The sequence below is a fragment of the Ostrea edulis genome, chromosome 3 (genome assembly GCF_947568905.1).
Source record: "Ostrea edulis chromosome 3, xbOstEdul1.1, whole genome shotgun sequence".
Classification (NCBI taxonomy): Eukaryota; Metazoa; Mollusca; class Bivalvia; order Ostreida; family Ostreidae; genus Ostrea; species Ostrea edulis.
In genome coordinates this window covers 80168397-80184963 of record NC_079166.1, presented here as the reverse complement: position 1 = coordinate 80184963, position 16567 = coordinate 80168397, and the positions used below count along the sequence as shown (strand labels likewise).

Below are 16567 nucleotides of genomic sequence, written 5' to 3'. Positions count from 1 at the left end.
CCACTTTCTTTTTTATGGCAATTATCTGGGTCCCTTTATGCACTACTCACTAACCATTTGCAGTGAACAAAATTACATTTGCAAATCGATAAGTTTAACTTAATCAAAAGTCAAAACGAATTTTGCATTGCGAAAGTGTAGACATAATAAAATTGTATTTTGTTTAACGTCTCTCTCAAGAATTTTCACTGATGTGGAGACGTCACCAAGACCGGTGAAGGGCTCCAAATTTAGGCCTCTGCTCGGCGTTTACGGCCATTGAGGGTTCTTTAGCGTGTCACACCTACTGTAACACGGGACATCCGTTTTTAAGGTCATATCGGAGGACCCGTGACATTCACACCTGATGCGTTGGAACTATCTGTTTTAACGACTTAGACCTGGGATTCGAACCCGGCCTTCCGCATGCGGGGCGAGCGCTCTAACCTCGAGGACATCGCGGCGGTGTATAAGAATTGTTAAAGAGTTTACAATGCTCTGTTATGAAACATAGTTGTCGGTTTTGGTGTTTTTACTGAAGCAGTCTGTATATATATTTCGGTACAATTTTTGTAGGTGGAGTTGATCCCTTTAAATTGTAAAAGTCAGTCGTTGATTATATAAATAAGACTCTTCGTAAAACTCCAGTAGTTGCACCCTTTCTCTAACAACTTGAGATCGGTCACAAATTGATCAAGGGTTTCTCTATTTATGTGATATCTACTATGGATCTTGTATCTATTGTATACATGTATGTGATTGGTTCTGGACTTTACACAAGCTTCACATTTTTCAAAGTTTTCGATCCTCCTCTTTTACAATTCGCGTGAAATATATATGTCACGCCCTGTTTGTCCAACCCATATCATCACACATAGGACTCAAGGCGGATGTGACCTGTTGACAGGGGATGCTCACTCCCCTTAAGCACCTCATCCCACCTCCGGTGTGTCCAGGGTTCCGTGTTTGCCCAACTATCTATTTTGTATTGCTTATAGGAGTCATGAGATTGATCACGGTTCGTTATCTTCACCTTTCACATGCACACCTTTCAACCTCCTTTTTCGCTTTAAGGGGTCCCAAGAAAGTTAAGTTTACGTGTTGCACAAACGATTTCCACTGACCTTCTAAATATTCACTGATCCAGTCCGTCACAGGCATTGGTCCAGATAGCCCCACCACCACCACCACCACCACCACCCATTATCCTCCTGTGTCTGTGTTACGGACAAGATATATGTTGATGGCTATTATCTAGTACGATATTTTAAGATTTAATGTGACACCATGTCATGTTTATGCTGAAAATAATTCATATTTTACTAGGTTTTTTGGGGTGGGTGGGGGTGGGGATCACTTGTCAAAAACTAGAGAGGGTCATATTGAATGCAGAATTGACGACATACCTAGTATTAAACCCTTCATACATGTAACAACCTATGAGGTGACCGCCCAGTATTCCGACGGCCCGATAGTCTGAAGGGCCGGTATTCCTGCGGTTCGATAGTCCGACGGGCCGGTATTCTGACAATCCGGTAGTCCGACAGGCCAGTATAAATGAGTTTGTATAATTTAATTATTAAATCATATCATAAAATGAATGTTGCTGGGTTTTTTCCAGTCAATACGATGATTTAGTTATCTTCGAAGTACAGTATTCATCTCGTCCTTTGGGCTCGGTGAATATTGTACTACTCAGGCGGCTTAATCACTGTATTGTCCTCAAAAACAGCAATATTGGTATAATGTGATATTTTTGATTAATTTGTTAGTCACTGGTATTTGTTAATTATATTGCAAAAAATTGCAAAATAAGGCGAAATTTGGTTATAATTTTCATTTTTACTAAGAAATCAGAGAAATGGAAAATTGTTTTAAAACAGCATTCCTCCTATCTTTCAAACATCAGCTTACACCACAAGTATGTGTTTGAGTAACAGGGATTCTGATAAGTTGGGTCTGGTAATAGTGGGAGAATGATGTTCTACAGCGGAAAACCGAAAAAGGGGGTGAGTAAAAGTCTTACAAGCATACAAATATTTACAGTATTAGCTGACATTATCTTAATATTTATGCTACAAACATTATAGATTTACTAGGAATGGAATAAACATGTTGTTTCTCGACTGCGTTTCCTAAAAATAACTTTGATATAAACTAGTGTTAACATTTTCTTCGTTACGGACGCCATTTAATGGCATGACATTGTAATTTACAATCCCAATCGGTTACTTAGTGATATTTTGAGTTTTATTCCAATTTTGTTTAGAGGGAATATTTACCAGCATAATATACTTGATTTGTAATATCTTTTTTAATTGGGGCAATTTCACGTCTTATCGGTACAACTTCTTCTACAATTAAGACACTTCTTATAAGATCTTGACTCACCTGGATAACGACACTAGAGCTCTATTTTTCCTTTGTTTGCTCTTTGCTTTTTAGGCTTTTCTTTCCTTTTTTGCCAACAAACATGGTTATTGCAAGTATTATGAATGTATAAATGAATGGTATTTTTGCCAAATCAGACCATTGATGTGAACAAGTTCTTTTTTTTTAAATTTTACTTTCTGTACGCGAAAGCTTATTGTAACATTCATTTTATTTTGATTGATTATACAGATTAAAACTAACAACACGTGTAGCAGTCTTTCATCATCGACCAAAATATCATTTGCTTCATTATCTTCTTAGTAATTTCATAGACTACTTAATTCATATTCATACTCAACGATCTAGTCAGTTAGATCTCAAAATGATGTAGGAATTTTATCATGTCAGGGATTAAGACACGGAAATACTTTTATTAAACATAACATGGAAAGGCAATAATTACTTTTTTTTGAAGTTCTGTTTTGGCCAGGTTTCAAAGCAATCCGGTTTAAAGCTTGATGATGTTTGTCCGTCCGTGTAAAAAAATGTTGAATTTATCTGCAATGGTAAGGGTCATTTACTACATATTTTGCTTGTACTTCATCAGTTAGCAGTTTTGATTTCCATAAATACCGGGTTTCTCTGATTTACTTCACACTTTAATGATTTTGGTCAGAAATTCATTGTCTGATTTATAATCCGATCGTGTCGATTTTGGCGGTTTCTGATAATTTCCATAAAATAATGCCTGACATGAATAAATTTTAGCTCTATTAATTAAAACTTTTGGTTACGGTCAACTTGTCGGACTATAGGACCGTCGGACTATTGGACCGTCGGACCATTGGACCGTCAAAATACTGGGCTTGACCCGGTATAATTAATGCATTCAGTTAAACTGTGCATATACCATATTTAAAAGAGAAACATGCATTACTTTATGAGCCAAAACCTGGTAACCGATTACCAAGCACTGGTATTTTACAAAATTGATCTACACTGATTCATAAATTCTAACATTAGAATTAAAAGTATTTCAAGTCTTGTGTATACCATAAAGCGATACATGTTTCTCTTTTAAATATGTTATATGCACAGTTTAATTCAATACATTAATTATACCCCCTTGGTATTCGTTTGTAATAAATATTGATAGTAACATAATTACATTAGAATAATCATATTATATCTAGATATCACTTATATTTCGAATTATTCCTTTTCTGCAGTTGTATATTGTTTTGTTCTTGATATCCGAATTCCACGTTCTTAGTAGCTTTCATTTTAGGTAACCCACGGTCCTTTGTGTCCGATTTCATTCACTCGTAGTTATGATGGGCCGACACTTTGATATAAGTTTGGAAAAGTCGGATGCGTTTCTGCAGAATAGGTGTATGTTACTGCGGAAGTGTTCTAATAAAGAATGGCGTCTTTTATTGACCTATTTATTTTTTGAACAACGCTTTAATATATGTTACATTTTTACGACCACGAAAAAGATAATGCATGGTACTTTCGACTATGATTTTGAATGTCAAGACCTTTGGACTATACATTTCGCATAACAAGGCATTCTGTAATTAGAAGACAGAAAATCAATAATGTTTGACAAGCGGTGTATGCTCTAGACACCACGCCATCAAGCCGCACGTACACGGACTACACGAGAACTGAACATGGTCATAACATGTCAGACTGCAGGGGCGGATCAGGGAAGTTTTGACAGGGGGGCTTCTACCATTAATTCTAGCTGCAATAATGTAGCCCTATCCATTTTTTCTTTATTCTGACGTTTTCGGGATAGGGCTACAATTCCATAGGATCTCTGTAATGGTGCAAAATAATTTTATGAATAACCGATAATAAACTCTGTGTATTAGTCCCAAATGTTGTTTACACCAAAAGGAGTACTAACTTTGTGCTCGGGCATGTCTAATAAAGGTGTTTTTCATTAAATATAATGTACAGCATGCAAAATTCTTCGTCTGCTCCGCCATGCTTGTTATCGCGAGATCTCGTAGGTGGATCTAATGAAAAGCCTAAAGATTGACAATCAGCGCGAAAATGTAGTTATTCGAGCCACTTCGACAAAGAAAGGAAAATCATATTGTTGCAGAAAGAATTTACACTCTGCTGTTCGGTTTTTAACTTGATATTAAATTCAAACCTTTTCAGTACCGACGAAATAGCTTCCGCCTCCATATTTGTCAATTGATGTAAATACTACCTTATATGGCATATGCAAATGACTTGACAACCGGAAGTTGAAACTTCAGTACATCAAACATGGCGCACAAATATGAATCGAGAAATTGGAATTTATCGAAATTGTTGAAAACGGTAGAATAGAGCCTCACAAATCTAAAGTTGCAGGTTGTAAATTTATATATTGACTAAGAAACATAGAATATCATTTTATTTACGTAAAGAAAGTCAGGAAATGTTTAGAATGAGCGCAAATGTTGCGGGAGTGAATCACTCCCGCATTTGCACCATTACGGAGATCCTAAGGAGTTGTAGCCCTCTCCCTAAAAAAAAATAAAAAAAAAAAAAAAAAAAAAAAAATTCAGAGAGGACTACATTATTGCAGCTAATTAATTCTGACATTCAAAAGGGGGGGGGGGGTTACCCCAAAAATGCGTTATTTTTACCTGTTTTAGCATTTTTTTCTGACGAAAGGAGTGGGGGATGGGGGGCCCATTTCTGGAACCTCCTCTGGATCTGCCCCTGAATTGGAGCATGACATTGAGTGAACTGTTGTCAAGATTGTAGGGCTGGGGGAAAAGGGAGGCGTGTATAAGCCGTATTTAATGTTTATTTCTGTCCAGATTGTAATACAATATGAATCCCGAGAATTTTAGAAGTAATCTGTAAAGAAAAAAAAAACACCTGGAAAGAAAAGCACGATGAAACCGTGTGATGCTGTAAATAAATTCAGGCATGTTACATTTTCTTTCTTTTTTGTTTTGTTTTTGTTTGTTGCTTTTCTCAGGGGGGCACCCGAAGGAGAAGTTGGTTTCTCAATTGTCTGAAAATCTTATCATGCAAAATTCAAAAATGAAATCAAAGCTCTAAATCCTGGATTTTTGGGGTAAAGGGACAAGGGATGATCTTTCATTCCAAAACTTTGGTTAGTTTGATTATATTTCCACTACAATTCACTATTTTTGAAGAAAGTTAGGAACCAGCCTATAAATCGAACTTTAAAATGGCCAACTCTTAATAGTAGGAGCCCCTACCTCCACCCCTTAATGCTACGTAACTAAATGTAGGTCGAGCTACTCAATGCTTTAAAACCTGATCTAAATAAAAAAAAACCAACATATTTTTGAAATATTGAATTGCACATGAAAAAAAAAAAACACCAAACAAACCAGTCCAAATTTCAACGGAAATATTACATAAGATACGGATATAATATACATTTACATGTAATTGACATTGTCCAGGCGCGGATCTAGAAAATTTTCGAGGGAGAGAGGTGAATCAGAGGATTAGGTTGTCGATATCATGATATGTATTTTGTTATTTCATATCGTTTGCATTTGGTTATATAGATTGGCTTCCAAATAAAAACACTGTTTAAAAACGAATTTGAAATGACAAACAAATTTACAACGTTGATTGTTAAGGGTGTCACAAATAGTTTTCATCAACACACCCCCTCCGCCCCCCCCCCCCCCCCCTTCAAACTGAATTTGATTAATTTGGAAAATAATGATAATCATTTTGTGGAAAAACTATGTTGGATGACATAGACTTACGGGAGTTTTTACCACCCCCCTCCTCACCTAACTATTGGAACTTAGATTTGTATTTGTATCCTATAATCAATTCCGTATTGATATTCCCTGAAAAATATAGATGTCATACTCCAATTTCTCTCTCTCTCTCTCTCTCTCTTAAACCAAAATCAAAAGTGCCCCCCTTCTAGATTCGCCAATGAAATGTACATATGCTGGTTGCACATGTAATATATGCATATCTAAATGTGTTTTTGTTCTCCAAACTTCAAAATATGGATTAAAATTAATAATGGAGAATTGATGATATACTAGAGATATCTTGATTCAGATCTTAATAAGTAAAGGACTAATATTTAAATATTTTATTATATCATAACCCAACACTGCCTGCGAAAAAAAATCACAGAATGGACACATCAATAAAATCAATGACTGAAATTATTTTACAGTCACATTATTTTTCATATATTACAGAAAAAAAATTAGCTGCCAGGGGAAATAACTTACGCAGTATAAAAAAAATGTATCCTGTTTAGAAGTCTTTTTATTGAAATATAAACGTTCTTACCAAGCGACTTCACGAAAACTGCCAATGTCAGAAATTTTCAGGCGCAACATCACAGAAAAGAAAATTTATGCAATCGAGGCGAAGTATATCAATTGATCGGACAAACATATTTTTATATCGATCAATCGTACGAGTGTAAACCGGGTATAGCTTGCTGTTGACTTTGGTATTGCGAATTAAGTTAAGATCTTATATAAGACCAGTTGTATTATTGAGTGTGAGCTACCAATAAATAGTTAATTCATAACATTAACGATTCTTTTCACTTAGTTGGTTCATTTCTGGATTTGAACGAAATTTCTCTAAATTCTGCCAGCCTTTGCGTTGTAATTTTCGCGCACCCTTTAGGACGTACTCTACACCGTCATAATGGCTGACTTTCTTTTAAAACATAGATGAAAATATAAATATCAGCAATATTTGTCTATTCATTTGTTTTTAAATCATTGCCTACCTGAGTAGCTCAGTGTGTAAGCACGCTGACTACAAAGAGAGAGAGAGAGAGAGAAGAAACGCTACGTTGGCTACTGAACTCTAGATCGCGGGTTCGAGTCCAGTAGGGGTTTTACTTTTTTTCTCCCATATTGTTTTCTACTAATGCGTCGTTCACACAGATGCGCATTAAATTTTACTTCGCATTACATTTGATACGAAGTAAAATAATGCACATTAAATTAATTCGAATCAAATAGCGTTCACACGGCGGTAATATTTAATGCGAAGTAAACCAATGCGCATTAAATTCGCATGTATCTCTGAATTAGGCCTAAAGTGTAGGGAATGAATCAAAGGATATACTATATTATTGAAAATTATTTTTATAGATATTTGAATATTGGATAGATACATAATTCATTGTTCAAAATACTAGGTCTATATATAGTGTACATGTTTACAATTTACATGTACATGTAACTGATCTACACACAAGGAGTGTTGTCGTGTTTGTTTTTCGCACAAATCTAACATTAATATATCTAGCTGACCACGGTATGATGCATGTGACCCAAATTTGTCATTAGGCATGTGTGTACATTTAATGCGAATTAGCTTCGCTTTGTGTTCACACGGAGCTAATGCGAAGTAAATTTAATTCGCATTAAATCGCGATGTAAATTTTAATTCGAAGTAAACTAATGCGCATTAAAATATCCGTGTGAACGCGGTTCAGATTTAATTCGCAATAACTTAGGTTTAATGCAAATCAAATTCTTCGTGTGAACGAGGGATAAAACTGCTTTTTTTTTAATACATAAAGTAAAGAAAGTTTTTAATTTCAAAATATTGTTGTACATATCATCAATTTTTTATCCATATTAAATATCTCTGATGTAGCATATGTACTTAAACAAAGGAATTCTTTTGAAAACCTTTTCTTAAAATATGTAGTTATTTACATTTACCAAAATCTTGCCGCCCATAAATTTGTGCTTGCACCAATGTTTCATGTAAATATATGAATTATGAAATATAAACCGCAAGAGAAGGCTACTGGGCCTATTTAAATGTATGTAGTAGTTATCCCATACAATATTGTTGGTTATGTGCAGATACTCGATGAACGTGGTCATAATGACACGAGATTGCGTAGCTCCCGAGTGTTATTATGACCACGCCCATCGGGCATCTGAACATAATCAACATTATTATATACTTTCAATTTCATCTCTTCTTTTTTCTTTAAAAGTTTGAGGGCATATATCACACGATATATGCCCGGAAACATTCCGGCCCGCAAACATTACGTCACAATCAAATTTCTACGCCGTTAATATTCAATTTTTTCGTGTTTTTCATCTTTTACTCAGTTAAACCGATAAAGTTATTGTTAAAAATAGAATTATTGTTAGTCTCTAAATGAAATTGAAAGTATATAATAAAAAGGTTATAGACTTTGTATGGGAGATATGACGACCTCATTTTTTGTCGCGAACGGACCTCGCAAGCTCGGTCCGTCTACGCGCCAAAAAACGCGGTCGTCATATTTTCCCATACAAAGTCTATAACCTATAAATATTATATGGGGTAAGTGACTTGTACCATAGTTTACTATTATTCATTATATTTTATTATTGCTTTCGGAAGCGCGGTCGCCTGTTTACAATATGATGCCATTTGTTTTGTTTGTTTGGCTGTTTTTGGTTTTTTTTTCTGTTTTAGTTTTTTGGTGTGTGTGTGTGGTTTTTTTTTTTTGGTCTTTACATTGCACTTTGTACACCATATATCTCTATTAAAATGACTTTCTATCATCAAAAATTGTATGATCATTTATGATTAAAAAATATATATATGTTTTTGAAATGCATATAAATGTTAGGACCCGGGCCCAATCCGCCCCTAGGAAAAACCGTCCCAGTATAGAATTTTTCCCTAAATGAAAGTACGCTTTTTTCCCCTTCTTACATTTTAGCTATGATATCCGTTTCCAGTTCTATTACTGGAACTCTCTTATTATCTATACCCATGAAGTTGTTTTTTTTCCCCCTTTATTTTGAACAGGGTCTTGTTTATCACAATTATCGTCGTATGGGATATTTAAAGGAAATTATTCAAATCGTGTAATGATACACCAAAATTCATTCAGACATATCAAGTCTTTTCCGTCATTTATTATGAGAAGGGAAGATTAAATTACCTTTATTTATACAGTGCATCTATTTTACTTTTCAAGATATTTAAAAAGAAGGGGAAATTCTATACCAGGGTAGTTTTTCCGCCGAGGGGAAAACTTTATACTGACTCTACATAGGGGGAACTATATGCCCCCCCCCCCCCGCCCCCAACCCCACCCCATTTTGGGAAAAAAAATCTATCCCTGGCGCATTTTTCAGGGAGGAAAGTCTATGTGGGGGAAAAGCCTATGCTACAAAACCGGTATCTCGGGTAAAACACGTTCTCATTGCGTACTGAATATCGCCTAACTATAACTCAAAAGGTAAAAGATGTCGACAAAAATTGATAAGTTTGTATCGCAAACAAATGTGATATATCTGCCCCAGTTTTACAGCGGAATGTGTTAAAGACCCGGATGTCGTGTTTATTTATTTAAATAATTTAATATTCATTTACAATGTGTACTATCAATTTTATTTAGCTTCGTTTATTAGACTAGTTTGATTTATCAGAGTTTTCTCATATATTAAAATTATTGAATGTAAAGAGGTTCGTGATGAATATTGTGAAATAGTGTCTTGGGGGTGGAGGTAGTTTTAAAAATGAGTTAAAGCACACATTTTGTGGTATGTATGGCTACATTTATATCGATGAAAGCTAGAAATTATATTAATGTATCTATTTTTAAATTATACAATACATTTTAACTATCGGATGTTGTGTGGAATAGGACTAATTTCATCACTAAACGACAAATGACAAATGCCATGAAAATATATGTTTTCCAACGAATAAAACGACATGCAGCATGATTGTGTCTTTACCTGCCTATCTTAAAATAATGAGAGAGAGAGAGAGAGAGAGAGAGAGAGAGAGAGAGAGAGAGAGATCTTCACTTTTTCATCGCCATAATCTTTTTTTTTTCGCTGGTCCGGAATTTGGATAAGGATATTTCACATCTGTAGTCACGTTGAGATGAAAGGAGTTCCAACGCAGTTTGTGAAACAATATTTGGGCATTGCGACATCGAAACGCTTGTATGACACTTATCAAGTGAAATGAGGATAATCCATGTATCTATATTAGATGTATTGTACGTGTAGTGTCCCGTTTTGAATTCTATTTTTTTCTTGAATCGGAATACAAATAGAGATGATATGTTTTTTCTTGATATGTTCCACATGACAAATATGAATAAACAAATGAGACGTTATGATCATCTGTTAATTCAGAAGCAATTGTAGCTAACACGCTATGTAGCACTCTCGCTTTCATTACATTAATAACAGGTGGAAAATTAAGCAATGGCTGTGTTTTCACAATATGTTTTGCCCTTTGGCTTCCTAAACTAAGATAACTGTTTTATGTGTTACAAATACTGGTTACTATTATTGTATGTATTATAACTTTAACGCACATATGTACGTGCGTATTTGTGATAACGTGATCGTTCAAGGATGGAATTGTATATCAATATTTGTAATGGAATGTCTAGTGGACTACAGTATAATATTGTCCTTCAGTTTACACAGGTTTCGATGTTGGACCGGTCCTTGAGGGCTTCGCTGATAACGAGTTTCAGACTTTTATACAAGAATGGTGTAGGGTGAAGAACCTAGACCCTATAGCATGGGCAGATGGAATTTCATACGGGGAAGCTGTGAGATTTGTATCAGCATATTCAATCCTAGGAAGATTTGAGAAAGGTCAGTTTTAAACGTGTGGCATCAGCTTATTATTCAATTAGTGCAGTTGTGCACAATTAAATCAAATTTCCATACCTTAGATGGGAAACAAATCAATGTTCTGATGAGTTTAATCCGTTTATTATTTCGCTAATATATCAAAAATACTTCATATGTATAATAGGATTCACAGAATTGGTATCTGACCAGAAGAAGTGGAGCATACTAGTTTCCATTTTGATGTCTGATAACTATAGCATCAGAGTAAATACCTTGTGCGAGGAGAAACACAGACAAATCCTAGGGGCGTTTCCTTCTTTAAGGGAATTAAACCATGATATGAGAACAACTGAAGCTATTGACTTGATTAAAGATATGGTGTACAACGACAAGGTGTTAACAATGAATGGAGATGGTAGTAGTGGGACTGTGGGGTTTGTATCGGATAATGTCCGCCATCAGGTGATGGGTTACTTTGTTCTGAATTGTCTGAAGACTGACGAGGACTATAAGAACTACCTCAATCTGTCGTCTGTGAACTCGTTATTGGAATACGTCCGTACTTGGTGGCATGATCCAGATAATGGGGAGAGATGCTTGTATATACCGAAAAGGATGGAGGAGTTGCTTATCACACAACTGGGGATAGACGTAATACGACACGTCATGGTGGAGGAGAGAGAGGACAAAGACGGTGATAATGAACGATTCATTAGAGTAAGAGAGATGGTGTCTAAAAGACGTAAGTTTACTCGGGTTTTTGCTATATTTTAGTACTAATTATTTCCAATCATTGATGGTAAATTTGATACTTTGTTATCTTTAATCATTGTTAATCATATTATCTTACTTACGTATCACTGATCCAAAATTGATATACATTGATGAAAGTATATCCGATTCATGTATTGTCAACGCGAAAGGATTAAAAGAAACTTTCCAAATCATTTCGGAAAGATGCAAGGCTTTGAAAGTTGCAAATGATACCTACGATGATTCTCGGTGTTGACCTTCCATATGTCTGAGTACATTTTAAAGTCTAAATATTTACATTAACTGTGTATTCTGCTCAATTTACATTGCTCAGTGCTAGGCATGGTTTGCAATGATGCTGTATGGATATACAAGTAATAACTACTAGCATATCAAAACAAAATTTTCAAAACTTTGCTACAATTGTTAAGTATTGGAGGGAATGAAATATTAGAACACTTTTCTAAGAAAGGATGCATGCATCCTATTCTAATATATAAGATGGGGATTTCCTTATGAAATAGTTTTAATGTATTGGAAGAATGAAAACATTTCATAACAATTGATATCGTTGTTCGATCCTTTATCGTAAGAATGACTCATTATGATACTGTTAACGTAAGTCGCGGGTTTATCGACCTTTTCTTCTCACTCGAAAATCTCACCTGAAAATTTGACCTATGTACCTTGACAATGTATATACTACTTTGTGAAAATTGTTTGTCATTCAACAGCACATATTTTAGTAATTATGTCTTCAACATACCATTGTTTTAACAGTAGCCACACTGTTTTCCGTTGCATTATATGCAAAATAATAGTGATTAACTTTATTCATTACACAATACTACTTAGAATTTGGTGCTGTTCATCTTGATAATATTGATATCAAAGCGAAACAAAAACATTTTGAAAAATATTTATAAAAAATATTGGGTAATCGAGTTCGTTTTCTAAACAAAAAGCTGTCAAAGATTGATAAAAACCACCAATGCAGCAGTTTTTAACAAATAACGTTGCAAATATTCGTGACGTCATTCAACAACGTTATCCATTAACTTTTCATGCATCACATCAAAAGTAATCCAAAAACAACGTAACCGACTCCTGGTTTTGAAGGGGAAATCAAATATGTATGGGCAAAATAATCAATTCTTTACAGAATATATATCGCAAAATTTCTTAATACAGTATATATAAACGTATACATTTATTGTGCTATATATCTTAATCATGTCGCGCGGCTTATAATTGGATTTATTTCTTCTTTTGCGATCGCATGATCGCGGTAACATTGAATAAACTAATATAATAGTATAATTTTATTTTTGAGTACCATTAAGGTTATTTTTTTTTTATTTCATATAGTTTAATCATGTCTTAAGATTCTAACCAGAAAAACAACCAAAATTGTTTCTATTTTACAATATATCTATGTTTATTTTACACATACACACACACCCACAAACACACAGAAATGCTCATTTTCCCAAGCCAAATAACCCCTCGAAAACATCAACGCGGTTTAAAACTATATTTATTTTTAACTTTATGCAGATTTACTTAAAACGTCTGCTACTTTATTTAATTTTCGAACAACTTCACTTTCTTGATCTATTTAGATTTAGAGTCTTGAGCCCGGTGCAGGGTTTGAAATAACCGTGCGCCCGACCGCCCGAAACGATACATTTTGCCACGGGCGAATAAACTTCCAGGTATAGACGTCCTACGGGACGTGATGAAATATCCGCAAATAAAATTTAGATGAATCAAATTCATTATTGTACCTATAATAAAGTGAACAGACCTCGTCAATTTAGTACATTTTACTCTATATTCTACCGCAATTCAATAAAATATAATCTACTAGAAAAGAATTAGGTCCATCGTACTTCATTAGAAGATTGATTCACTAGTAATACATGTAAAAGTAAATTTTAAAAATGCATTTTTTTTCTCAGGGCTAGTAGGTCTTTCTTTGGCAGGGCTAACAACTTTTACAAGTAGACAGCCCTGCACGTCTACCTAGTTTTACAGCGAATTTCAAACACTCAAGGAAGTTCAACTTTGCTAGAATACATGTAGGGTCTATATTTTACCTGCTGTTCTTTTATTCATTTGTAAATATGATCGATTCTCTCTCTCTCTCTCTCTCTCTCTCTCTCTCTCTCTCTCTCTCTCTCTCTCCACCAAATGCACGTCAAATTTAAGGGGGGGGGACTTTGAAGAATAATTAACTCCTTTCCCCCAGGGGGTTCTGAAAATGTTGTCGGAGACATTTCCAGTAGTACTCATTGAAATTTTTCTTTATATTATATTCCTGCCCAACGCTTTCAATTATTCAATGTTGTCCGATCTTCACGAAATTTGTATTATGGGGTAGGAATAAAATTATGAACTTGCCATTTTCAAATGTCCGTCATAAACGCGTCAAATCTCTGAATTAAACTGTCATGAACTGGGAAATCCTCGTCCGATTTTTTTTTTCTGGGTGGATCTAAAACGTTTATAAAGACATTCTCAACATCGCCTCCCCAAGTTGCCCGCTCCTAAAACGCTATACAGTAACAGCACAAGAAACATTGATGCAGGCACCAAATGTATGGGCCGGACATTTTCGGGAACTGTAGCAACTAAATATTTCCAAAGAATTCCTTCGCGAGAAAATCACACCTCATAGGCTGGTAAAATTTAGAAAAATTTTGATAAAATCCGGCGATGAAAGATTTAAGTGGGAAAAAAAATCGTTAAAGGGGTATGGACACGATGTGAGCTGAAAATTTTCAAATTCTATTTTTCCATTTTTGTTGTTTACAATGTTTAACTCAAATATTTCTAATGCTTAACCAAAATTTGAATATCAGTTCTTGAGTTACAAGCGAGATACAGTACTCACATTTTTTTCGTTACGTACACAAAGCTCGTGCAATGTTTCTGTTTACATATATATTGCTTGATAGAAAATAACATGTTTAAAACAAAATGAGATATGTCAAACACTAGAAACTATTTAATTCTGTTAAGAATTAACTTGAAAATTGGGGAAAAATCTAATCTAAACGAAATGTTTGCTAGTATATCTAACCTACATGTAAAGAAATCATGGTACGAGCCTTGTTTACATAAGAATGAATTGTGAGCTCTCTATCTGCCATATACTTCGACCGCTGACATTGCAAATTTTGCTGACCATCAGAAATACCTTAGCTAAGCATTCTAAACATTATAAATGGAAACATGAAATTTGAAATTTTTCATCTTAAATCGTGTCCATGTTGCACATTATTCTGTGACTAGAAATATAGAAAAAAAAGTTGCGTCAGTGAGAGAAATATAGGAGAAGGGAGACTGTGTAAAACTGCAACAATTTCAAATTAATTACTTTGAAGGCAAGACGTACACGGTGGCTTAATGTAAATTAAAGATAAACTTTTAGATGCTGGGAGATGGTTATTTGATGACAACTAAATTGATGGTCATCGCCAATGTTTGATACATTCTGCAATCTAATTTACATTATGCCGTCACATGACATGTTATGTTGAGATTGGGCACAGGATGCATTTTTGAAAGTCGGGTCTCTTCAGTGATTCTTAAAATCATGCTTTAGCCACAAAACAATAAGGTAAATTATTAAATATATTTTGTTAAAAAAGAAGCTTTCTCAATGTTTTAGGGGCCCTGATTTGCTAATATGGTTTTCCCGAGTGGGGTGCCCCCCCCCCCCCTGAACCCCCCGAACCCCCCCACCAGGACTGTGCCCTGGACGCCCCCAGACCCCTCGCCTGTATGGGATTAAATTGCACTTCAAAACAGGGCTAGCTACCAGGGGCGGATCCAGGAATTGCAGTTAGTGGGGGCTCCACTTCATGAGGCTGTGGGTCAAGGGCAAAGCCCTCGGAAGCTCCTGGATTTAACAGATTTTATAGGGCTTGAAATATGTCTCCTATTTAAGTAATTTGTACTATTTTCCATCATTTTTAATAACGGGAATTTAGTAAAATGACGCAAATTTTAAACGTTTTTGGAAAAATTAAGTTCTCCCAATTAAGTAATCCAAGAAATCAAAAGATTGTGTCATTTATTTCTCCGGGAGTGGAAGAAATTATTGCTTCTTTTAGCGTTTAGTACATTTTTCTAAATCTGATAAAAAGATTTACCTTAAATTTGAAACTTTGAGGGTGGCGCGCGACAGCTGCGCCCCCTTAAATCCGCCACTGGATACACGCCTGATTAGTATCTCAATAAGGTACGTACTCGTATAAGAATTTAACTCGCAATACCAAAGTCAACAGCAGGCTGTGTTCAGGATCGTAGCGGCTAGTCTAGGGGTTAGGTATGGTGGTTGGTTTCTGTCACTTTACACTTTATCTTCTGTTTGTTATTTCGAGGCAAAGAGACAACAAAACGATGTTTAGCAACTTTTGTCCCCAAGCAACTTTTCGCCCCCCCTCCCCCTAAGAAAAGACGACAAAATGATATGATTAGTTACTTTTCACCTCATAATAACGAGAAGACAACACATTGCAAAATTGTACAAATCAGCCACTATACGTAGCCCCTAGGCTAGCCGCTACGATCTTGACTATCCATGCTATATACAATTTACACTTGTCCGATCAATCAATACTAAGATCTATACGTTTGTACGATCAATCGCATCGACTAAATATAATTTCTTTTCCGTGACGTTGCACGTTAAAATTTCTGATCTTGCCAGTTTTCGTAATGGCACGTGATAAAAATTCTTATATTTGAATAAAAATATCTCCAAAAAGAATACATTTTTCACAATGCAGAGCGAGTTATTTTTTCCTGAATACAGGGGACGTACAATACGATGCGGTCCT

General features: G+C 35.2%; 1 protein-coding gene across 3 annotated transcripts in view; it reads left to right on the top strand.

Moving 5' to 3' along the window:
• The window catches only part of LOC125673075 (uncharacterized), a 74528-nt gene that overhangs the window by 27072 nt on the left and 30889 nt on the right, over nt 1-16567 (top strand). For all 3 annotated transcript variants that reach the window (XR_007369265.2, XM_048909344.2, XM_048909345.2), the window contains exons 5-6: nt 10803-10985; nt 11149-11706. Coding sequence is in view for 2 of the 3 variants with exons in the window: in XM_048909344.2 (XP_048765301.2) it covers nt 10803-10985; nt 11149-11706 (741 nt within the window). In the remaining variant the exon portion in view is untranslated. The remainder of the gene's footprint in view (nt 1-10802; nt 10986-11148; nt 11707-16567) is intronic.